Source organism: Primulina eburnea, chromosome 12 (assembly GCF_022965805.1).
Source record: "Primulina eburnea isolate SZY01 chromosome 12, ASM2296580v1, whole genome shotgun sequence".
Lineage (NCBI taxonomy): Eukaryota > Viridiplantae > Streptophyta > Magnoliopsida > Lamiales > Gesneriaceae > Primulina > Primulina eburnea.
In genome coordinates, this window is record NC_133112.1 from 8,527,685 (window position 1) to 8,553,458 (window position 25,774).

The following is a 25,774-nucleotide window of genomic DNA, read 5'->3' on the forward strand; positions in this document are numbered from 1 at the left end:
ATCTAGGATTTAGCGTGAGGAAATATGTGGTTAAAGAGAAATTTATGCACTGTTTTCTTGTTTAAATTATTTTTTTTGCAAATGCACCATATTGTCTCGAATAAGCATTATTTTTCTTAGTATCACACACAACAGAGATTGACATAGGTCTCGAAGTTTTACTGTCATTTTGTGGCATCCTTTGTGCATCAATTTTGAATTTGGAATGTAATATGGCTGAACAAATATGTTTCTATAATTTTCTAATGCAGAGCAAAATATATGTCGTGTTTGTTGGACGGAAACCTGGCGTTTACGATAGTTGGACTGAATATTGATAATACATCAAATAAAGTCGAATATTAGAATTATAAAGAACACAAAGTTTAGTTTCCTTGGATCGTCTTGGATAAATGAGAGAGACCATAATATGGTGGAATTGGAACAGCCAAATGCAAGTAATCTTTCTCTGCAGAAATGACCTCCAAACCTGCAGTTAAATATCAATATAAGCTACTACAGAAAATTAAACGGTGTGCAACAATAGTACTGTCTAACCTTTAAAAAATATAAACTTACCTGCTTCTTATATTTCTATTCTCAGAATCACATGTCATATGCAAGAGAGTGGATGGTTAGTAGAATAATTTGTTTAACTTTAAGTTAAAAACAGAACACTTACTGAGAAAACATCAAGCATAAATCTTGAGAAATTACCTTTTTATTTATCTTGATCATTTCCCTACACAATATAAAGTTTATATAGAAAGTGACAAAATTAAGTTGGGGAAAAACTAAAAAAATGTAATGAAAAAACTGGCTACAATTTCTTACTTGTGATGATTGAGAAGTCCCGTATGGATACGGTAATACATTCATCTGCCCACTTAAATATAAGTTTGTATTTCCTTCCTGCATGATAACAAACTTATAATTAAATATAAGATGTAATACATATTTTGTTGTTTTTGACTTAGTAAATTTTCTACAAGTCACTTACCATTGCAAATTGAGATGGAACTTGAGGATACGCAAATGTATATTGCAATGGGACACGAGGATATGCAAAAGAATATTGCATTGGAACCTGAGGATATGTAAATGGATATTGCGATGGTGTGACATTTTGTTGTACTTGTGAACTTTGCCCTTTTAATTTGGATCCTTTTGTACCTACCAAGCACGATAAAATTACAAATGTGTGAAATATATAACAATTACCTAAACTTTCAGTTTTTTAGCTTTAGAATGAATGAAAACTTACTTGATCTTTCAGTTTTTCGCTTTCCTTTTCCTTTTTTGCTTTTAGTATCCCAGTGTCGTGTAATATTTGTATTTGTTACTCCTTTGGCTTTAGCAGTAAGTGGATCACGTACGCGTGTTTCATCTATGTGACCATCATTTGTCATAGCATCACAAGTTGTATCATCATCTACACGCAGATTCTGTAGAAGGTTGGAGATCTCCTCTTTTGCAGTGTCAACAATTGTATGTAATCTTTTTCTCGCATCCTCATGTGGTTTGCTTTGTTGACTTAGATCATACATCGATCTTATTATTTGATTGACAAACACCATCTCAGAAACATGACCACCATTGCCATTTTCTTCAAAATCGGAGCTAACTCTGTTTCTTACATTTTTCATCCATCTATTCAAAATGTAACATTTGGGCAAAACAGTGACATCCATACAATTAAATACCAGCAAAGCATGCTTACACAAAATCCCAATTGTCTCGAACTTGTGACAATTGCATCTTATTTCATGATTCTGCTTATTGAACACCACATGTCTAACCCTTGCATATTCATCATGAGATTTTACATTCACCTCAATCAAATTCCAATCATTGCCAAAACAAGTCGGTGGTTCCACAAATTTGCAATTCAAGGAATTAACCAATTCAATTTCAAATAACTGATATATGGTCATCGTATAAACATCAGCAGCATGAATCAACAATGGATGATTTTTCAGAATCTGTGCAGGCTTACCATGTCGACAACGTGTATCCTCAGCTTTCTCTTTTATTCGCCAATTATTTTGAATCTTTTCGTAATTCATCACAAATTCATACAACAAACTCATTTTGTTGCCTGATTTTTTTAAAGTCAAATTTGTGGCCTCACTCCTCGAAGTGGCCAAAAGCCCTGCACTAAACTTTGCATCACTGAAAGCAGTCACCCATTTGTCCCTAAGTTTGTACATCCCATTAAACCATCTGTGACCATCCAACTGATATGTTTCAATCATATATTTCCACGTGGCCTCAAATTCATCTACAGAATCACAATAATTCATGCATTTATACCACAATTTTTTGAAAGCTGGGTCGCCATTTAAACTACCAAAGTGAGAAGGCGCGTTTTGATTTATATGCCATTGACATAAACGATGATGTGAACGTGGAAAAACAGTCCCAATGGCATTCATCATGGCTTGGCATTGGTCTGAAAAAATAGTTTGAGGTTGTTTTCCATTCATCGAATCAAGAAATGTCGTGAACAACCATTCAAAAGAACTTTCTGTTTCATCTGACATAAATGCTAAGCCAAACATAACATTCTGCATATGATGATTTATACCAACAAATGGAGCACATATCAAATTGTACTTATTTGTTCGATATGTTGTATCAATGGATAGGACATCACCAAAATATTCATAATCAACAGCACATCTGTAGTCCCTGAAGAAAAAGTTCATCACCCTGTCATCATCATCCAATTGCATGTTCCAATAAAAATAATTTTCCTTATTCGCCTTGTTCATAAAATATTGAATCAGTGAAGTAGCATCACCATTCTCAACTTTGGTATGTCTTTTCATCCGACTCATGTGGTCATATGCATCTTTTCTATTAAATCCTAAGTTTTCTGCTCCACATGCTTCATTTTCCATAAAAGAAACAGCATTAGAGACACAGATTCCAGCATTTACCATGGCTTCTAGAGTAGATTTTTTGGCATGTGAGATATTGCGTGCAGATCTTAACAAATGAGTTTGATCAGGTGCAAACATCTCATGGTTATGATCTTGGAAAAATCTAATCACTCGCCATTCACCCCCTTTCTCCCTTGAAATCTTCAACTTAGCTTTACATTGAGTTCTAATAACTGGCTTCTGATAGACAGGAATCCTTTTACTAGAAGACTTTTCATCTTTCAAACCTTCACATGAACAATTAAATTCTTTTGATTGAATTTCATTTGTACGTGCAAAACATCGTTGATCACCTTTTCTCACACTAAATCCCTTAGCATGTGCATATTGACAATACAGTAAATATGCATCTTCGATACTGTTCACAATTGTACCCACTTCAAGTTTACTTTCCAAAATGTCAACGAAAGATTTTTCAGTTTGTACCTCAATATTTTCTTGCATTGAGAAATCAGAAATTCCACATTGCGTTTTTGAACTAGGGTGAATTTCGGCTTCTTGATCGTAGTCTCCCTCAAACTCTTCAAGTGCTATTGAGTTGTCATCTTCCATTGTAAGCAACAAAAGCTGGAACAAATATTCAAATAAATATTACATGAATGTATTATCTTATAAAATACACTGAAAATAAAATAAAATTAGATAAAGATGCAGCAATTGGTGTAAAAAAATGATATGTAACATCTACAAAAGCACGATCAAAGATACAATTACACCATCAAAGATGCAAAATAAAATTGGTGTAAAATAATGATCTGTCATCTTCCATTTACTCATATACAATGAGTTTTATATATATATATATATAAAGTGAAATGAAACTGATATAACCAACTAATCCAAATTCGTTTCCCTCATACGCCACTAGTTTACGGTTCATGGCAACTACTCCTCTTTCCTTCCTCTCTCTAAAGTTACACGTCCAAAACCTTCCTCAAATCTATGTGTATATAGATATGCGTCTATATTTAGCTCTGTGAGATCATCGATGGAGGGTTCTGGCTACTCATATACAATGAGTGTATCAGAGATGCAAAATAAAATTGAAAAATAAGATAAAGATACAGCAATTGGTGTAAAAAATTAATTTGTAACATCTACAAAAGCTTGACTCACTGAAGCTTTTACTTGCTCCAGCAATACAGTGGCCGACGGAGTAGATACAGATGGCGTCGGAGTCGGAGTCGGAGTCGGAGTCGGAGTCGTAGTCGGAGTCGGAAATTTGGAGCACTGGAAAAGGAGAGGATTTGGCTCAAGGAAATGGGGGAAGCTTTGGGGAAAGATTTGGTTTCGAAAATTTTGACGATTAGCTGGGGGGAAAATGGTTGAGATTTGAGATTTTGTCCGTAATTTTACTTTAATTTTTTTTTTTTAAAAATTTATTTTTACAGACACGTGGCACTGCCTGAATGGATTCAGGCAGTGCCCGTGTATGTAGGGTCGAATAAGCCCAATAATAGGAAGACTAGTCGGCCCTACTGAGTAAGAGTGGACCTAGTCCACAATCGTAAAAAAGTCAGTCGACGTGAGTACGACATAGAGTTGACTTGGCAAGACTATGGAAGAGATAGGTCATCATACACGCGCTAACGAATGTCGGATCGAAGTATAAATCGAGGTCATCATTTCTTTTTTTCCTATAAATACCAAAGTTGGCACGTTCGAGAAGGTATTTAGTTAGTCTCACAACTTTTGTACACTTATATATTTTTAGTTTTCTTTCTTTCATGAGTTTCATAGTTACTTGAACATCAGAGAGTGACCACGTTAGAAAAACTTCCGATATTCCGCGTCTCATTCACTAGTTCACTGTTTGTGTCTGTGCAAGAGTTCAACTGTTGGAGCTCAGTCGACAGTCATTGTTTATATATCTCAGGCATTAGTCCGTGGAAAAAAGGCTTTCAGCTCAGGAATCAGACACCAATCCTACCTCATTTTTTCCGAGTTGCGTCAATATCCAAGCTCATGGCTTGCAAGGTCCCTTCCATCGCTAGATGTGTGGGCATCATCATGTCCGCTATTCTTGACATCTCTACCATTCACGCTATGGATTGGCTCCTCGCGCTTTCATTTTGCGCTCATTCAAAGGCTTACTTTGGCTAATTGATCTTTTGACTTGTATTTAGACTCAATTTCATTTTATCTAGTTAACAATGGTCTCAAAATTTTTATTAGGACAACTCTCTATTTAGACTCAATTGAGTGAATTATTAACTACAATTTTTTAATCCACATTTTACTTACACAAATTAAAAATAATATTAAATATCTCTTTTGTCTATGCTGATTGAAGTATAGTTCGATGGCAATTTTTTCATAATCCTTTAGCATTCTTTCGAGTTTTGTATATCTCTTCGTTAAAGGACACTAACGTGTTGATACTTTTACAAATTTGACACCATTAAATCCACTTAAAAAACACACCAATTTTTATTTTTATTTTTTGAAAACTAAATTTCCTAAACGAATAGCTCAATTTGAATTAATTGTGTTTGGATTTAAACCATTTTTCTTAAAGAAGTGCTTTCTCCGGTGGGTCTCATGTGAGACCGTCTCACAGATCCTAATCTTTGAGACAATTTAACCCTATTCATATTCACAATAAAAAGTAATACTCTTAGCATAAAAAATAATATTTTTTCATGGATGACCCAAATAAGAGATTCGTCTCACAAATACGACCCGTGAGACCGTCTCACATAAGTTTTTATCTTTTTTAAATTGGATTTTAAAAGTGATTTTTCCGGTAAAAGTTAATAGTTTTGTATTTGGATACATAGATGAAAAATATATTTTTTAATATGAGTTATTTAGAAAATCACTTAAAAACTATAAATTTGCACTTTTGAAAAATCACTTATTTAAGCTTAAATACTTTTAAAAGCACTACTATACTTATATAAATAAACACATATAAAACTATAAAAACATTTTTGTTTACTAAATCCAAACAGACTCTAACTTGTTGTTCATAAATTTTGTATTTAAACAAACTATTATAATTTAAAGAGTAGGTCTCTTGTAAGACGGTCTCACGAATATTTATTTGTGAGACGAGTCAACCGTACCGATATTCACAATAAAAAGTAATATTTTTTCATGGATGACCCAAATAAGAGAACCAACACACAAAATATGACCCATGAGTTCGTCTCACACAAATTTTTACTTAATTTAAAATCTTAAAATAAATATTTTAATAAAGTTTATGTTCTATTTATATTTTTATTCATAAACACATTTTTTCATTAAATCGTTTTCAAAGATTGCGATGGCGAAATGTATTTTGTTGGAGTGGTGGTACAAAAGTTAAAACGACGCCGGATAAGTTAAGCTTCTTATTATGTTTCACACACACACACACACACACACTTCCTGGGTCTATACTACACCTAAGCATACGCGGTACGTACAACGTGTATATTATACACACTGGCGCCATTGTAATAGAGAGAGAAAGAGCGGAATCCAGAGGAAATCTAGAGGGCAGAATGGAGGTAGAGGAGAGCGATGAAACCGGCGAAGAAGAAGTGTTGGGATCAATCTTGACCATGGAGAAAGTCGCCGCCGCAAAACAGTTCATTGAAAATCACTACAAAACTCAGATGAAAAGCATCAGGGAGAGAAAAGAAAGGTACGCCTGGATATAGATTTGTATGTACAGCTGTAAGCTTGTAGTTGTGGCTACTTGTTGGCTGATAGTGGTAGCGACGTACCTTTAGATGGTGGTGGATTAGATTTGAGCTGCCATTGAAGTTTGTGTTTTACGAGATCTACTGTTAGGTGTTAGTTCTGGACCTGATGTATTCCGTTTGGTTTCAGTTTTTAGAAATTTTGAAGTTGATTGCTACTTGTTGTAGTGATTTCATTCATTTAGGTGGTTTGTTCGTGGTTCTACTTGAGTCAATGTTGTAACTGGAAGGAATTTTCATTTTCTGGGGTTATTCAGGTTGCGGTTGGACTTGTTTGCCTCAATTTTGCGGTTAGATACTTGAAGTGAAACATATATATTTGATTGCAGTGCTGAGATATGTTTTGAAGGATATTTGATGAATGTGATTTCAAAATTAAGTTCACAACATTCAACAATGAGGAATGATTTTTTCTAAGCGTGAAGCCTTGAGGTGAGAAATGGAAGTCTGGTTAGCATAGGGCAGCTGGGGGTCTAGAGTGTTTAATAATCGTGTTCTGTAAAAGCTAAATAATCAGTTAGTTTTTATTATATTCCTTTCTTATGTTACTGAGAAAACTGTCTTTGAAATTCTTGTTTAAGTCAGTAAACACTTCTTTGTGTTATTTTTCCAGTTGAGATTTTTGTGGGGTGTTGTCACTGGTGATTAATAGCTTTTGCACTTGCTGAAGTAGAATTAACACAATTTTATATGGTTGATGACTTGAGTTTTTGATTATATGACAAGTATAATGCAGGGCTTTGTTTCCATGAGGAAATAAAGTTCGTTTTAGAGAAGGCTAACTATGATTTAGTATTTATTTGATGAAAGGGTTTTATGTCTTTTTTACGAATTTGATGACTCCACGATAGAATTTCAATGCCTACAAAGTGAATCTCATAATTTCAATTATTAGATTACGAATAACAGATTGGTTGGCAAGTCATGCTTTTAAAGTTGATGATGCCCTTTGATCCATCGGCTCGAGCAGCTCTCATTAATCTATCATGTAAAGTATGATGTGAGATAAACTATGTATGCTTATAGGTTGTCCAAAGGTGATTAGCATATCTTCCGTCATTTTTATGTGTTTTGATGGCTCGAATACTTTTATTTGTGTGCCTCATTATCAATGAAATGGCCGATAATAGGATAGGAGTAAACATAATTCTACCCTTTTGGCGTGATAACTATGAAACCTAGATAGTCAATGATAAAGGAAAATAAATTTGTTATTTCTCTTCTGCGATTCTTCTCTCCAATTAATTAGATCTGGAATTATATGAAGGTATTCTTGCATATGAAAATTAAGGGATCCCTTTGAGTCATCCTTTCCTTTTGCTATTTCGTGAATGAATCTTGAATTTTTTATATTATACTTTTTTTCTAGGCGGTGGCGACTAGAAAGAAAGTTAGCATGTTCAGATGTGCCAAAACAGGAACAGATAAACCTAATCAAAGATTTAGAACGAAAGGAAACTGAGTTTATGCGACTGAGAAGGAACAGGATATCTGTAGATGATTTTGAGCTTCTAACCATCATAGGGCGTGGAGCCTATGGCGAGGTTGGTAATTGTCACACAGATCTCCTATATTCCATCTCAGTTTACGTGGTTTGATATTTTCAGAGTTACTTGAGTGCACTTTCAATGCCGTATTACATGTCTACTCTTGATACTGTGCTGTGCTTTGTGACATGGTTTCCTTAAATTAATTTGTTGGTCGATTATTTGCATGCACGGTGGTTAGAACTGATCGTTTCTTTCTTCCTTTCTTTTTTAGATGCTAATGAATTTAAAACTTCAGGTTCGATTATGCCGGGAGAAAAAATCAGGAAATATTTATGCCATGAAGAAGTTGAAGAAATCCGAGATGCTTTCCAGAGGACAGGTTAGTATAATAACAGAAGCTGTAGAATTTTCTTTCTGTTTGATTCACCAATGTTCAGAAATATTTTGGATGCTTGCTTTCTCCATTTAATGGTTTGGCATGAAAGATAATTTCCATACTGGTTGGCTGCCCAACAGAAACTCATTGATATAACAACTTGCTTGGAATTTTTGGATTGGGAACTATTTCTTGAGTTCTTGATATGAAAAGATTATCATGCTTTTTGTTTAGTGACACTGTGTTCTCTGCTCTGCAGGTGGAACATGTTAGAGCAGAGAGAAACCTACTGGCAGAAGTGGCCAGCCACTGCATAGTTAAATTGTTCTACTCTTTTCAAGATGCTGAGTACTTGTATCTGATAATGGAATATCTTCCTGGTGGCGACGTGATGACTCTGCTGATGAGAGAAGACATACTTTCTGAAAGCGTGGCTAAATTTTACATTGCTCAAAGTGTATTGGCCATTGAGTCCATTCACAAGCATAATTACATTCATAGGTGGGTCACACGTATGCAAGTTTGATTTATACACCAAATATAATAATATTATTGGCACCAGTATTCTAAACAGCGGGAAGCGGTAGGCAGACGACCATCCACCGCGTAGGGGATTTTTCTTATTTTAACTAGATATCTAATTTTTCTTTTTAATTTTTATATTTCTCTGAAAATTTCATCCATATCGGATTCAAATTCAAAATCAATGTCATATTCCTCCTCTTTATTGGATACAAAATGATTGAAAATATACCGAACATTTTTTTTAAAATAAAAAATTAAAAATTTTACGTCTTAAATAAGGCAGCCGATTTTTTTATCGGGTCGGTGGGTGACCGCCCATGCCTACGGTATTAGGTGGCGCCTTTTAGAAAACCGATACACTGGGAAATATAATATTTTTAACCTATTGAAATTTTCTTCATTCTGTTTAGGGATATCAAACCTGACAATCTTCTTCTTGATAAGAATGGGCACATGAAGCTCTCAGACTTTGGTCTTTGCAAACCACTCGATTGTAGAACTTTATATACAGTAAACGAAAACGAGATTACTGATGATGAGACTACAAGAGAGCCAATGGATATCGATGGCCACTTTCCTGATGCTTCCAATGGTAGTAACTGGAGAAGCCCCCGTGAGCAACTTCAGCACTGGCAGATGAATAGAAGAAAGTTGGTGAGAAAATACAAACATGTTCAGAAGTTACTTATTAAAATTAACAAGTGTTTGGTCTAGTCCATATTACTTGTAGAAAGGATTGATGAAAATATGATCATAAAACACATGGTTTAACAAGATTGGAGCGAACTCTAACTACCTACTTCTACCGTGTTCTCAAGTTTGAATTTTGTCTTGCATCTATCGTTGATGTGTTCTCATCTGACTAATTTTGATGCATTACACTCCAGTTTACCTGATTTAATAATCTGTCTTGTGGTTTTCAAGGCATTTTCTACTGTTGGTACGCCAGATTATATTGCTCCAGAAGTGCTGTTGAAGAAGGGATATGGGATGGAGTGTGACTGGTCAGTTCTATTCTTCCCTCTTAAATGGAGGGTTGATTTTAGTGTTGCCTATTTTACACAAGGAAATACTTGTCTGGAATCGTTTTTAAGTCAATCCTTCAACAAAAGTGTCTTGATACTTAAAGATTTCCTCTAGTTTATTAGTTTACTTCCAAGAACAAATATATTCATTAAAACTTTTCTTTTTGTACTTCTCCAATTCTTCATCTTGTTATGAATCTTATGATGGCTCAATTAACTGACATACAATTGGTTATTGTGATAAAAAGGAAATCTTGCCAAAATTAAAGGTTCTTCAATGGAAACTGTTTTTTAAAATTAGTCTTGTGAAACTGTAGTATTTAGAACTACACCTCAGTCAGAACCGTGTTGTTGCCAACTGCCTATAAAATTGGGAACTTTTTTTCTATTTGGCTCTTGCTTGCCGTCTCAAGTACCTCTTGCATGCAGGTGGTCCCTGGGTGCAATTATGTATGAAATGCTTATTGGGTACCCTCCTTTTTATTCTGATGATCCTATGACCACTTGTAGAAAGGTAACATGCTTAATAACCTTTTGCCACTTGACATCTACTTGTAATGCATAGGGGTGGGCACGGGTAGTTCGGGTCGGGTGGTATTTTTGCTGACCCCGACCCGACCCGACCCGACTCTGGTGACTGCCCGACTAGTCGGATACCCAATCAGGCCAGGTTCGGGTAGAGTAGGGTTCGGGTATTTGTCTTTTTTTTTTTTTGAAAAAAAAAAATTTACATTTTAAAATGAAATGGTGATAAAAAAAGCTTCTAGTTCCTTTCCCCAGGATACAAGGAATGATGCAAAACCCATAAAATAAACCCTTAGCTTATCTCCAGCATCTGTATGAGCTTAATCGTTTTTATATATCGAATACCCAAAAAATAAATAACATAGCAAAAAGCTAATCAACGATTCTCACTATCCCAAGCTCAATTTACTATTATGAGCAGCCAAAGTTTGAAAAAGTTCGGAACTTTCTATTAACCAGGTTTCCAATTAAAATCAAATCAAGAGAACACCATAACTTCAGGCTGTTCCATTCAAGACAAAGCCCAAACCTTTAAAAAAATTAAAATTAAAACAGGTAATTCGGGTCATAGTTGTCAATAGCCCCCGTAGCCCTCGCTACAGTGAATAGCGTAGCGAAGCGACACCACATCGCTGCGGACCGCTACGCACCATGAACTTTGCAATAGCACTCGCTATCCTCGCTATTAGCACTATAGCGACAATCGCGATAGCTGAAATAGCGGCGCTATTGCAAAGCGAAGCTACATGCTTATTTTCTGTCTTTGTTTCTTTTCTAATTTTGGTTTTTTGGCGTGTACTTAGTTAGGTTTTTGCTGGAAATTATATTTTTCTGCATTTCTTGCTTTATTTTTGTGTCTTCTATGATACTTCAATGAAAAAACTTGAAATAATTTCAGGTTTTAGTATTTTACAATTAAAATTGATGGAATATTATGCTGGAAATTAAGGTTTTTGAATTGATGTTACTATATGCTTTATATTATATATTTATATACTTGTGACGCTTTACTTTCAAATAACCCTCGCTACGCTATGCGCTATAGCCATGGGAAACCTTTGCGCTACGGGGCGCTATGCGCGATTGACAACTATGATTCGGGTAGGGATATTCTACCCGAACCTGATCCGACTAAAAATAGTCGGCTTGGGGTAATACGGAACCCGACTAATTACCCGATTTACCCGACCGGTTGGGTCGGGTACCCGAAGTACCTGATCCGGTTGCCCACCTAGTAATGTCATCATATCAAATCATTTTTATTTGCAACGAAGATTTAGTACAAGATAATTTGTCACTTATCTTCTATGACATCATCTCGATGGTCAGTAACTGACCTATATTGATGTATTTTCTCCTAAAATAAAGCTGAAATTCCAGAAATGCATGCATGTAATTTACCTTGTTCAAAAGCACATTATCTCACCTGATTTCGTTAATTGTTGGCACAGTTTCCCTAAAAGTTCGACAATTTGTTTTTGTTCTTTTGTTTTCTTGTGCAACCTCCTATTATCAGATGTACTTTTTGTTGGAGTCAATAGGTTTCAAGCGATTCTGACTTCTGACTCCCACATTGTTATTTATTGTGCTGGTCTACTGTTTTGCCATCTGGATCAAGTTATCTAAGAAGTTTGACGAGAAGTTCTTATCCTCATTCATTGTGTTATCCCATGTGCTGTATCTTCAGATCATTTCATTGAAATTTGAAGAGATGTCACCATATGGCCGAATCCAAGCCACCACCATGTGCTAACCATGCAGTTTTTGTTCCTTCAATCAAGAAATTTATTTGAACCCCAGTATCTTTTTATTTTTCTTATCAGTGGTTATGTTTTCAGGAGTGAGAATAACACTTTTACTCATTTTGTGACCATTACTTTGGAGAAATTCTTTCTATTGGTCCCTCAGTATTATATAGGTCTTTCCAGTGGTTCTCCTCTTTGTCCAAGTCTGTTCAAGTCCTAACAGATGCATCAAGTTTATGTAGGCATTAAAGATTACTCATGTTGCTAAAAAACAAAAGATTACTTGTGAAGCAGCAATTGTCTTCTGATAAAGTTCATCTCGATTTGCAGATTGTTCATTGGAGAAATCAACTGAAATTTCCAGAAGATGTCAAATTGAGCCCTGAGGCTAAAGATCTCATATGTAGGTTACTTTGTGATGCAGAAAATAGGCTTGGAACCGGAGGAGCAGCCCAGATAAAGGTTTAGTTATGCACCAACTAAGCATTAGACTCTTCCTTTGTCCCATTTCATTAACAAATGAATGCTTTCAGGTTCATTCCTGGTTCTCAGATGTTGAATGGGAGAAATTATATGAAATGGAAGCGGCCTTTAAACCAGAGGTTAATGGAGAACTAGACACCCAGAACTTTATGAAGTTTGATGAAGTACTGACACATCTTTTTGCTTTTAATACATGCCCCTATACTAGTTTCTTGATACTTTTTGGAAACACATTTACTATCATTTATAAGCAATGGAACTAGGATTAATTTTAAATCTGGGTGATTAGTGAATGTAGTGTGAATCTCATGGTTTTCTTAAGAAATTTATCTGTGCGCACACCTGTGAGAGTTGAAGTCATGACTCAAGTTGTGTAAGCACTGCTGAAGACTTTATGGATGACTCCTTTTTAACAATGAATAGAGCCTTGATGATTTGTCTATTGTGTCTTCCTTGTACTTTTTTCCTGAATAATTGTACCTTTAACATTCATATGCACTGTGTGGTATTTCATAACCTTATTGATGTGTCTTGTTACTATGAATAGCTTGATCTTCCAACACCTACAATATCCGGCTCAGGAACCTCAAGGAAGGTTTGTTATGAATTTTTTATTTTTTGGTTACTCTGTACTGCTGACTGATTTAGGTAAATAACTTGGCAATCATGTTGCATCTTGCAGGCAGCTCTTACTCCAAAGGATTTGAGTTTTGTGGGATATACATTCAAGAATTTTGATGCTGTCAAGGCATTGCCTTATTCATCAGGTAACCATTTGTGTAGACCTGAGTCACCATTTACATTCCAACATGTATCCATATTTTCTTGATTTTAGCATACATATAGATGCTCTTTCTCCATGGCAAATGTTTGATTAATTCTTGTATTTTCGCTTATCTAAAATAGTGTATGTAGTAATTCATTCTTTGATCCAAACAACCAGTCTACTAAATTTCCAAAAATTATGTTTCTGATCCCTGCTTTCAATTATTTTACACTTCAGATCACATGAGTACTACATCACCCAGTCTGCCATCTGTTGATTCCGTACTTGGTGAGACACTTCTTCTAGGCTGTGAACTGTCACTATACTCTTTTAAATTGATCACAATCCTTCATTTTAATGCAATGCTTCTGGTCTGATTTGATGTAATCCTTCTGTTAGGTGATTCTAATGGAAACCAAACGATGAGTGGAATATCCAAGGAGACAGATTCGCCAATGATCATGCCAATGGACAATGCAATGTCCCCATGATTTGCAATACAAAGTGGTTAGCCGTTGGAAAATCTTCTCTAGGATGTTGGCTTATGCCTTCATTATTTCAGGTTGGTTGGTTGGTTGCCCATGGCTGCTCTGTATTTGGCATAAACATTGTGTGTACACTAATGCTTGGGAAATTATACGAAGGCACCCAACATAATTTTAGGACGTAAGCGTTGCAAAATGATTGGGAAAGTGTGAGGAATATAGAGTAGATTGGTGGGTACTTTTCCTGGCTGCCCAGGTTGGCAACTAAACTCGCCTTCTCTTGTGGCAGTTTATGGTCGGACATTTACTGAATTTGTCTAATTATGCACTCACTCTCTTCGTTGTTGCAAAATATCTCCCTTCTTTTACATGCCCTAATGTTGATTGCACAGGTTATTACCGTCAAACCAATAACATAACCTAGACAACATATTTTTGAAAATATTGAAAATAAAACCAAATATTCCCTACCGCATCCCCAAGCAGGTCCAATACCTTTTCCAAGTTTAATTTTGGGACTTGGAACCTACTTATGCATGATAAACCCATCCACATTTTTATTCAAATTCAAGTCATGCTCGTAGGACTTAACCAGGTAATATACAACCAGTTGATAAATGCTTCCAACTGATACACCCATACAAGCATGAACAAAATGTGATTATACTTATAAAGATTATGTATTCATGCTTCCAAGCGAATCAAATGTACGTTGAAATTACACGTTCACCCACACATAGAAAACATATCATTCATCAATATACATAACAAGGAGACGTACATTTTTGGGATTTTTGGGATGATATCTGAAACGAGCTAAAATAGAATCCATTAAACATAACTGGTTTGAGCAATATGACTAGCAATCAGTCAACAAAGCAGAACTCATCATGACAGTGGATGGGTCATACAACTCATACATTGTGTTGAAATCGGGCACCTCCGAGATATTTACCAAGTAAATGACAGAAAAGTTCTTTATCGTCTCAGCAACTGAAGCCAGCACTTCATCCATCTGGTAAGTGTAATGACACAACAAATGAGGAGCTAAAACCATCAATCCAACCAGAAATGTAAACGAGTCCAGCCGATAAATTTCGTGGGTTCGAGCTTGAGCTGCTAAAATAACTTGAGATCAAGTTCATCGAGCTCAACTCAAAGACTCAAGTTCAAGCTCGCAAATTAGCTCACATGATCATATCATGATAATGAAATCATTTGTTTGGACACTAACATGCTCATGGGCTTTAAATATAAGTTAATTAATATTGAAATACATTTGCAAATACTAACATGAGAAAAATATATTTATTTTCTACATTAAAATTTAGAAAAAATAATTTAAACTAGTGAACTAGCTCACAAACTTTTTAACGATTTAGCTCATCAAAAAGCTCAAACTATTGAGCTCTAGCAAAAAAGTTACAGTTTGATTAGAGTGCATGAAGAATGGGATTGATAGGCTTGAATTGGATTGAGACTTATGGGCTGGGTCGAGCCTTCTCAACCACTACGTCTTAAGTGCAATAAAAAAATGAAGTTATGTTTTGCTTTTCGAAATTATGGATTGAAAATTCTTGCTGAAGGTTGGATCTAATGAGATGAATTTGAAATTCATGGATTTCAATTATAGTTATATTGTTAACAATTGAATAATAAGTGAAATCTTAAATTCATACCTTATTTATACATTAGTTATACAAAATAGAATGAATTTCGAATGTCCTTTATTATTGGGTGAACTTGAAATTCATCATAATTAACATGAAATATTATATACCCATGCACGAGGTAAATTTGAAGTTTATGATCATACTTCTTTCAAAATACAACATTACATTTGAATACGTTTCAAATTTAACAATCTAAATACAACCTAACTTTTTTTTTCGCGTCAAGTGAATTTTAAATGTGATCAATATTAAGTAAAGTAATTTCAACATTGAACAATAATTGTGGTGGATTACAAGAGCACGATAAATCACCCTGCATACAGGTTTCATCCCAATCGTGGCCAAAACGTATGATCACCAGGCGTGGTTCGTCGGAACTGGTTGCGGTGCTTGGAACGGCAACGATCGTTCCAGTTCCAATGTTATGTTGCGGAACGGTTGTATAAAAAAATTAATAAATTCAAAAAATTGGTTAAAAAATTTAAATATAAATTACATCATACTAAAAAATAAAATATATGAAGTTATTACAAATTAATATATCAATACAAAATTATTTCAAATAATAGCACAATAAGAAATACATACTAAAAATTATAACATATCAAAGCTAATACCATGAAGTGTGACGCGGAGGAACGAGATCATTGTTATATTTTTCATCACTATCTCGTAGATTAAATTGATTTCGAATATTTTGATATTGACGTGATTGTTCATAGGGATATTGATTAGATTGAGATGACGAAAGATCATTAGAATGAGATTACTGATTTTGTAATAGTGTTTCGGCACGACGATTATAGTATCCGAATCCACGATACACAGTAGAACTATCAGGCTGTACTTGAAGATCTATACTCGAGACCATGACGTCTAATACCACGCCATATAGATGATGAAAATTCATTATATCTATCACCAATATACTGAGACGACCCATAATCAAATCCACGATGTCTAATTCTATGTCTACCAGATGTTGAAAAATCAAATGATCTATCAAAAGAATCTTGTGTAGAATTATAATTATCCTGATATCCATATCCACTTGATTGATATCCAGTCGGATCATACCCAACATGCTGAGAGTCCCAATTGTAACTCATCGATCCATAATTATCTGTCATTTGAATTTGTCGATGTCCCCCCTAATCCATAACCATAACCATAAATGAACCATAAACAATAACCATTACCATACACCGTAAGGAACCATAAATATCTCATAATCATATTTTTTAAACACCAAACCGTTCCGCTTTCCCGTTCCAGTTCCGCTTTCCCGTTAAATCACCGATAAAACGTCGAAGAATAGCGCTACAAAACAATCACCGCTTTGCCCTGGAACTTTGGAACGGTGGTCACCGTTCCCGTTCCGTTCCGGTTGTTCCGGCCGCATAACGGCCGTTCCGGCGAACCATGTCACCAGGCGTTCCTCCTCGGCGAGGATAGCCTGATCCACGGCCCATCCGGAGTGAAGGTGCGGCAGCAAATACGACATCGTTTGGAAGTTTCCTGAACCTTTACTCTTCGCCTGTTTTTGCACTTAAGACTTATCCTGGCCAGTGAATTCAGCTTCCGGCCTTTTGATTTTCGTGAAGCCTCAGGAAGATTCTTATTTAACGATACAATTGAGATGCTCTCTTTTCTTTGCTACAATTTCCTCCTGAAATTCTGTGGGGCCTACTTATACTATTTAATGTTTTTATAATAAATATTTTACTATAATTTGTAATATTATTTTATGGATAATGTTAAAAATAATGATGTAATTAATATTTTTTTTGTGGGATGATGATCATTTTTGAAAATTAATTTATTTAGTTAGATCAAGGATGAGCAACTGATTTGAAATAATAGAAATTTTTGTTAACCGACCGAAATTTCATAAAAATAAAATCGGTTCTTTCTAACTAAAATTTGAATTAAATAAATGAAAAATCGCCTTATTTACATTGCAATTCAAGCACGGAGCAGACTAAAATGCAACGAGGATGAGTTGATTCACACTATCTTTGGCTTTCCATTAAGCCATTCTAACTCATAGAGAAAAAATCGACGACCCTCAATGAAATAGAGTAGGTCTATTGTGAGACGGTCTCACGAATCTTTATTTGTGAGACGGGTCAACCCTACCGACACTCACAATAAAAAGTAATAATCTTAGCATAAAAAATAATATTTTTTCATGGATGACCAAATAAGAGATCTGTCTCACAAAATACGACACATAAGACTATCTCACACAAATTTTTGTCCATTAAAAATGAAAAAAAAGAGAGAAATTGTTCCTTTCTTTGTTGGCCATGACTCATCGGGTAAGAGCCAAGATAACAGAAAAGAGATATCGATCGGTTCCTCTTTACAGGCTTAATAGAGTTGTGATCTAGGTATTAGCAGAAATGGCGGAAGCCATGGAAGAAAGCTAAGAAGATATTAGCTCAAAATGAATCAAAAAACTCTGATACAAGATAGCAGGACCAAGCTTATATACCTCTATGACTTATGCTTACGTGTCAAGTGTGAGTGGGTACATGTGTATTATTTATGTGTATCCTAATACTCCCCCTCAAGATGAGGAGTGAATGTTGTGAACTCCCATCTTGGGCAGCAAGGCACGAAAACGAACAGGCAACATGGGTATGGTGAGCAAATCTGCTAGTTGAAGTTGTGAAGAAACATGCAGTAGCTTGATTGTTCCATCTTGCAGTCTCTCTCGCATAAAATGACAATCCAACTCAATGTGCTTTGTCCGTTCATGAAAAGCCGGATTAGAAGCAATATGAATAGCAGCCTGGCTGTCGCAAAATAAGGTGGCTGGGGAAGAACAAGATATGCCCAATTCCTTGAGGACAGAAAGTAACCAAACAACCTTCACAAGTAGCATCGGCCATAGCACGATATTCAGCCTCCGCTGAAGATCGGGATATAGTTGATTGCCTTTTAGACTTCCACGAAACCAGAGAAGAACCAAGAAGCACACAAAAACCAGAAGTCGAGCGGCGTGTGTCAGGACAAGCTCCCCAGTCGGAATCAGAAAAGAAATTCAACTTAAGATCAGATGTTGAGCTATAATATAACCCATGTCCGACTGTGCCCTTAATATAATGAAGTACATGATAAGCCGCATCCATATGTGAAGAACGTGGCTGAGACACAACTGACTAACCGATTGACAGCATAAGAAAGATCAGGGCGAGTTAAAGTAAGATACAATAATCTGCCAATTAAGCTGTGAGGCCCGGGGCCGAAGAGGGCGGGGGGTGATCGCCGGTGCCATCAGTTGCACGGACAATGAGCGGCTCCTGGCAGGCTTCTAGGTGGAGGGAACATGAATGAACCGACCCACACGGGAATGAGAGGGATTCTGAGATTGTGCAATGTAATGGACTGAACAGTTGAAGAGGGCTTAAAAGATTTGATTGGTACTACTCATATCACGAAGTTGCATCTTCTTTTCGGTAGCTCATCACATAAGAACTCCAAAGTTAAGCGTGCTTGACTTGGGGCAATTTTGGGATGGGTGACCTCCTGGGAAGTTTCCCAGGGTGCGTGTGAGTGAGGACATAAGCACGCTGGAAAGACACGTCTTGATACAGTGAGGACAGTCGTCAAATCTGGGGCGTTACAAGTGGTATCAGAGCCGACCTCTCTTAGTACGGTGTGGTTCGGGGACGAACCAAGCGGAAGCTGGTGGGCATGTGAGGCCCGAGGCCGAAGAGGGCGGGGGGTGATCGCCGGTGCCATCAGTTGCACGGACAATGAGCGGCTCCTGGCAGGCTTCTAGGTGGAGGGAACATGAATGAACCGACCCACACGGGAATGAGAGGGCTTCTGAGACTGTGCAATGTAATGGACTGAACAGTTGAAGAGGGCTTAAAAGATTTGATTGGTACTACTCATATCACGAAGGTGCATCTTCTTTTCGGTAGCTCATCACATAAGAACTCCAAAGTTAAGCGTGCTTGACTTGGGGCAATTTTGGGATGGGTGACCTCCTGGGAAGGTTCCCAGGGTGCGTGTGAGTGAGGACATAAGCACGCTGGAAAGACACGTCTTGATACAGTGAGGACAGTCGTCGAATCTGGGGCGTTACATAAGCGCCTATATGAAAATGGATCAGCGAGTGGTTCACCATCATCTCCATTAAGTTTCACATTAATATCCATAGGAGTGGACCGAGGTTTACATCCAAGTAATCCTGTATCATTCAGTAATTGGATGGCATAGTGACGTTGGCAAATAGAAATTCCATGGGAGGAACGAGCAACCTCGATACCAAGAAAGTAGCGTAGGTTTCCCAGATCTTTTAACCCAAAATGATCATTGAGGAGAATTTTCAATGCTTCTGCTTCAGCCACATTATTTGTTGCAATGACGATGTCGTCCACATATACTAATAACACAAAGAATGTGGCCCCATGATTGCGAAAAAACAGTGAGCTATCTGCCCGAGATTGAATGAAACCATCATTCAATAAAGTTGATGAAAACTTTGCAAACCATTGACGAGAAGCTTGCTTGAGCCCATAAAGAGATTTGTGGAGTTTACAAACTGGATTTGAAGGCAAAGACTCCCCTTTGCTACGATAACCCGGGGACAATGACATATAAACTTCTTCCGACAAATCGCCATGTAAAAAGGCGTTGTTCACATCAAGTTGAAGAAGAGACCAGTCGTAAATCGCACTCAAAGTCCAACAAAAGTTTCACTGTCACTTGCTTAACAACAGGAGAAAAAGTGTCAAAAAAATCCACACCTTCTTGTTGTGTATAACCTTTCGCCACTAGTCGTGCTTTGTAGCGATGCAATGTACCATCAGCCAAAAACTTGGCTTTATACACCCATTTGCAACCCACGGGTGACTTGCCCGAAGGCAAAGATACAACTGACCAGGTGCCGTTTCTTTCCAATGCCTGCAGCTCATCTACCATAGCCTGTTGCCATTCAGGAAGGGCAGCAGCTTGAGAGTAGGTTTGTGGTTCAAATACAGAAGAAATACTCCCAACAAAAGCGCAATAAGAAGGAGACAATTTGTTGGAATCAAGGACCAAAGCAAGAGGATGAGCAGTTGAAGATTTGGGAGAAGGAGCGATGCTGTAGCAGTGGTAGTCGAGTAAGTGAGTCGGTGTTTTGTGAATACGCTGAGACCTAGTTGAAATGGAAGGATGACCATGGGCTTGGGGAGGTGATAAACTCCGATGTGTTGGTAAAACAGAATCGACGAAAAACTCGGTGTCACATGAAGGAGGAGGATGATCTTTGAAGGGAAAAACAGCCTCATGAAACACTACATCATGATAAATGTATACCTCATTGGTGGTAAGATTTAGTAATTTATATCCTTTGTAACCTGGAGGGTAACCAAGAAAAATAGAACGAATGGCTCGGGGAGAAAACTTTGTTCGAGAACTAGGCAACGTAGAACCATAACAAAGACACCCAAAAATCTTTAAATGAGAATAGGTTGGTGGTTTTTTGAAAAGTAACTCAAATGGTGTTTTATGCAAAAGAGAGGTGAGAGTGTGCGATTGATCAAGTAGACGGCTGTTAAAATACAGTCCGGCCAATGTAAGAGAGGCATATTGGATTGAAATGAAAAAGCACGAGCAACATTGAGAATGTGTTGGTGTTTACACTCCACAACAGAGTTTTGTTCAGGACGCTCAACACAAGAATGATACGCAACCATTCCCATGGAATTGAAAATTTCAGTAAAGCTCAATTCAGGAGCGTAATCAGAACGGACATCTTTAATGGTGGTTCCAAATTGTGTCCGAACCATGGTACAAAAAATTGGAAAGTACTTGGTAACCTCAGATTTAGTTCTCAACAAATTCACCCATGTGTACCGTGTTCGATCATCCACAATGGTGAAGAAATACTTGAATCCCTCAACACTGATATGAGAAAAAGGACCCCAAACATCCAAGTGCAAAAGATCAAAAGAATTAGCTGAAATATGTGAATTAGAAACAAAAGGTAGGCGTTTCTTTTTAGACAAATGACAAGTTGTACAATGCACAGAACTATTACGTACAGGATTAAAATGTAGAACATCATTTATGACTGATAGCTTCGTAAACGAAGGATGGCCTAACCTAGAATGCCACAACTCTGTTTTGAGAGAAGAAACAATACATATTTTGGATTGAGACAGTTCATCAATTGTGGTGGAAGCAATGAGAATATAGAGGTTGCCTAAGTGTTTACCCATCCCAATCCTCTTGCTCCGGGTGCGGTCCTGGATTTCATAACAAGAAGAATTGAACATAACAGAACACGGAATGGTCTTAGTGAGTGAACTAATGGACAAAATGTTAAACTGAAAATGAGGAATAAAGAAAACATCATGAAGAATCAAATCAGCAGATAATCTTACTACACCAGTGTGCGTAACAGGTACAGTAAGATTATTTGGTAACTTGACAGAAGATGAAGACGGTGTGTATGAAAGAAACAAAGACAAGGAACAACATATGTGATTTGTAGCCCCTGTGTCGAGAATCCAATGATGTTTGGAGACAGAAAATGGTGCTGAATAAGAAGAGAAGATATCGTGGAAACAAGAGACGGAGGGTTCTTCCTGCTGCGAATCCATAGTGGTTCCAGAACTAATCAGCATTTGAGCATTCAGAAATTGAATAAGCTGTTGGCATTGAGCAGTAGTCAAAGTATCTCCAGAACCATGAGAATAATCTGGAGCCGAAGTGGAAAGATGACAGAGATTCACCTTCCCTTGCTGTTGATTCTGCTTATACTTCGGATGACTGGGAGGATAACCATGAAGCTTGTAGCATCGATCAATAGTGTGACCAATAGCTTCACAATGAGAACAAACGAGCTTATCACGTTTACCGCCCTTAGAATTATAGGAATACTTTCCAGGCTTGAAGAAGCAGACACAAAATGATGTTGCTCGCCAGTAGTGGAAAAATTTCCTTGAGTAATAGATCGTTGACGTTCCTCTTGTACAACTAAGGAGAAAACCTTCGAAATGCTCGGTAAAGGATCCATCATCAAAATCTGAGCTCGTATTTGAGAATAGGACTCATTTAGTCCCATCAAAAAATTCATCACACAATCTTGAGTCTGATAAGCTGTCCATTCCTTCATCGAACCGCAAGTGCACACAGACACTGTTTGAAAATCCCGCAGCTCATCCCATAGAGTACGAATACGAGTATAATATGCACTTAAATCTAGTGTGCCTTGCTGAAGAGCAGATAACAGCTTCTTGATCTGAAAAATACGCGGAGCATTACTATGAAGGAAACGATCACGAAGATCTGTGCACATTTCTCTAGCAGTGGATAGGTACATAAGACTCTCCGCGATTTCTCGAGTCACAGAGTTTAAAAGCCAGGAAACAACCATGCTGTTAAACCACCAAGCCCCAAACAGAAGATCATCAGCTGGAGGTCGAGAAATTGTGCCATCGACAAAACCTAATTTGTGCTTCGTCGTCAACGCCATCGACATAGCACGCTGCTAGATGTTATAATTGGAGCCTTTAAGGGAATGCGAAACCAGACTCATGCCAGGATGATCTCCATTCTGGAGATAAAATGGACTGCCGACGTCTTCAATCGCCGGACGAGCGAATGGAGGAACAACTTGTTGATTCACTTTCACCATGGAGAGGAATCGAGATTTTGAAAAAAAAATTACAGCGGAGCAAAGTTGCGCTCTGATACCATATTAGCAGAAATGGCGGAAGCCATGGAAGAAAGCTAAGAAGATATTAGCTCAAAATGAATCAAAAAACTCTGATACAAGATAGCAGGACCAAGCTTATATACCTCTAGGACTTGTGCTTACGTGTCAAGTGTGAGTGGGTACATGTGTATTATTTATGTGTATCCTAATACTAGGGCCTATAACAAAGCCCAAACGCACAATTTAGACTTATTTTATGGCCCGATAAGAAATTAAATTGTATCACCAATTTAACCGAGCTTTTAAAAAGACTAAAACCGAATCGAATTTTTGAAATAATTTGTTTTAACCGAAATTTTCATCACTCCTAAGTGAGAATAGGGTAGTATTACCATTCAAAAAAATGGTGATACAAAAATATCAAGTCAGTATTATAAACAGATTCTTTATATAATAATAATATGAATAGTCTATTTCATTGTAAACTATTTTGCTTGTATAGTTGGTGTGATTAAATGATAAATCACTTTTGTGGATATGTTACCTTTCATTATCTGCTTCTTGGTCTATGTTATATATAGATCTAGCTTCTTTTTTTCGCAAAGTCCATAAAATAATTTACGTATACATGTTTTAGGATTTACATTTAGATTTCTTTTAAGTTGCATTTGGATTAAATAATTTAGATTTGAGACGAAGATTTGAAATGACTTCATGTTGTGATGAATTTGAAATCTATTACATTGTCTCGAAAAATAAATGTTTGAGATTTGAAATTCATCGTCGAATGGATTTTCTCAAACAATCAGCGAACTTATTATTATGGATTTGAAATCCTTATATTCAAATTCATCAATCCAAATACATTACGATACATGTGCTTGTTTTGATTCTATTTTTTGCCTTCCAAAAGGTAAATTTGTCGACATATTTTCAGGAGTAATAATTGTTTATTTTTTTGGTGAATTGCTCAAAAACCCTCTAAAGCAGAAAAATGTGCATTCATTCCTTATGTCAGAATGTTTTTGCACTTCATGGGCTCATATGACTTCTCTCGGATGAAAATATATAAAACATTAAACATATGGTATTAATATATGATATTTGAGTACAAATTATTTCAGATATTATATTAATATATGATTTTTAAGTATTCAAACATGTATAACAAATATTTATATTAATGACACATTTGTCTTTTCTGATGAAAATCGGTAAAAATATTGATGATACTCATATATGATGTTTGAGAATCAAATGTTTTGGATCTTACCCATATACCATCCTTATTGTTAGGGGTGAGCATTCGGTCGGTTCGGTTACCGACCTAACCGAATTAGCCATAACTGAATCGAAATCGGTGACCGAAATAACCGATTAGTTTTTTTAAAAAATTTGTGATTTTACTTTAATTATATATGTAATTTTTTTCAACACTATATTCTACACAAAATCATAAAAATATAAAATCACACACATAGATTGTAAGGCCTGAGAATTCGGTTATCATAATCAGACTTGTTTTGTTGATAATTAAGTTAATTGTATACGCACTGTATCAGACCAGAAGAGACGAAAAAGTAGATGCACATTTTGGTGTGAGATGAGCTCGGTTGCATAATGCGCGAAAATTCAGAAGCATCGGCGCACATGGCGAGATAAGGCGCGCATTCTGCGCGACACATCCAAGAACCCTTGGGCGCATATGGCGGCTGGATGTGGAAGAGCGCATAGCGCGAGAAGATATATGCAGCAGGCAGCCGGGCAGAACTACCGGCGCATATGCGGGATTTGTGGCGCGCATATGCGTGGGACATGCCAATTGGAGGAAATGCGCCACTAGTATTCCTTATATGCAACGTCGTTGACTACACCGAGTTCTTATCAACGCAGGCTACAACTGCACGTAAGTTTTGTACGTTTAGACATAATTTGAAATTTATGATATTGTCAGATTGAATACGAATCAGATATGGTGTTTCTGCTACAGTAGGCATTGAATAACTGAAGTCAGATTAAAGAATAGACTGTTTATGTATTTGTTATAATTTTCGGAGTTGATTGAGTTGAGATTCTATATCAGAGTTGTGTTATTATTCAGATTATGAATTGTACTGATACTGATTATGAGTTCTGGTATTATATCTGTGATGTTGAGATTGACGGGGTTATCAAGACTGTATTATTATGCCGTCGAAACATCAATTGATTTAGATTGATCAGAGTCAGTAATGATCTTGATTGTATCGTGATATCGTTGATATGAACTAGATTGTACTTTGTTCAGATATGGATCAGATTATATACTGATTTGAGTATTGATCAGAACAGGTTTTGAATTGAGTTATTTACTGATATTGTAATTATACGATTGTCTTGCCAGACTGGGTATAGACATATCA

General features: G+C 36.6%; 2 protein-coding genes across 2 annotated transcripts; one reads left to right on the plus strand and one right to left on the minus strand.

Annotated features, from left to right (window-relative positions):
• Positions 1–653: 653 nt before the first annotated feature.
• On the minus strand, positions 654–4,229 carry LOC140807817 (protein FAR1-RELATED SEQUENCE 5-like). The gene is made up of 5 exons (XM_073164783.1): positions 4,041–4,229; positions 1,244–3,491; positions 980–1,152; positions 814–891; positions 654–721 (listed from the first exon to the last, which is right to left on the minus strand). Exons 2-5 carry the CDS (start codon positions 3,474–3,476, stop codon positions 701–703), a joined length of 2,505 nt encoding a protein of 834 aa, XP_073020884.1. The 5' UTR covers positions 3,477–3,491; positions 4,041–4,229; the 3' UTR covers positions 654–700.
• Positions 4,230–6,314: 2,085 nt separating this feature from the next.
• LOC140806967 (uncharacterized) lies at positions 6,315–14,404 on the plus strand. Its single transcript, XM_073163547.1, has 13 exons — positions 6,315–6,558; positions 7,986–8,160; positions 8,402–8,485; positions 8,742–8,983; positions 9,418–9,661; positions 9,932–10,011; positions 10,462–10,546; positions 12,633–12,764; positions 12,836–12,949; positions 13,333–13,380; positions 13,468–13,552; positions 13,789–13,839; positions 13,951–14,404. The coding sequence occupies exons 1-13, from the start codon at positions 6,416–6,418 to the stop codon at positions 14,040–14,042; spliced, it is 1,575 nt and encodes a 524-aa protein (XP_073019648.1). The 5' UTR covers positions 6,315–6,415; the 3' UTR covers positions 14,043–14,404.
• The last annotated feature ends 11,370 nt before the right edge of the window (positions 14,405–25,774 follow it).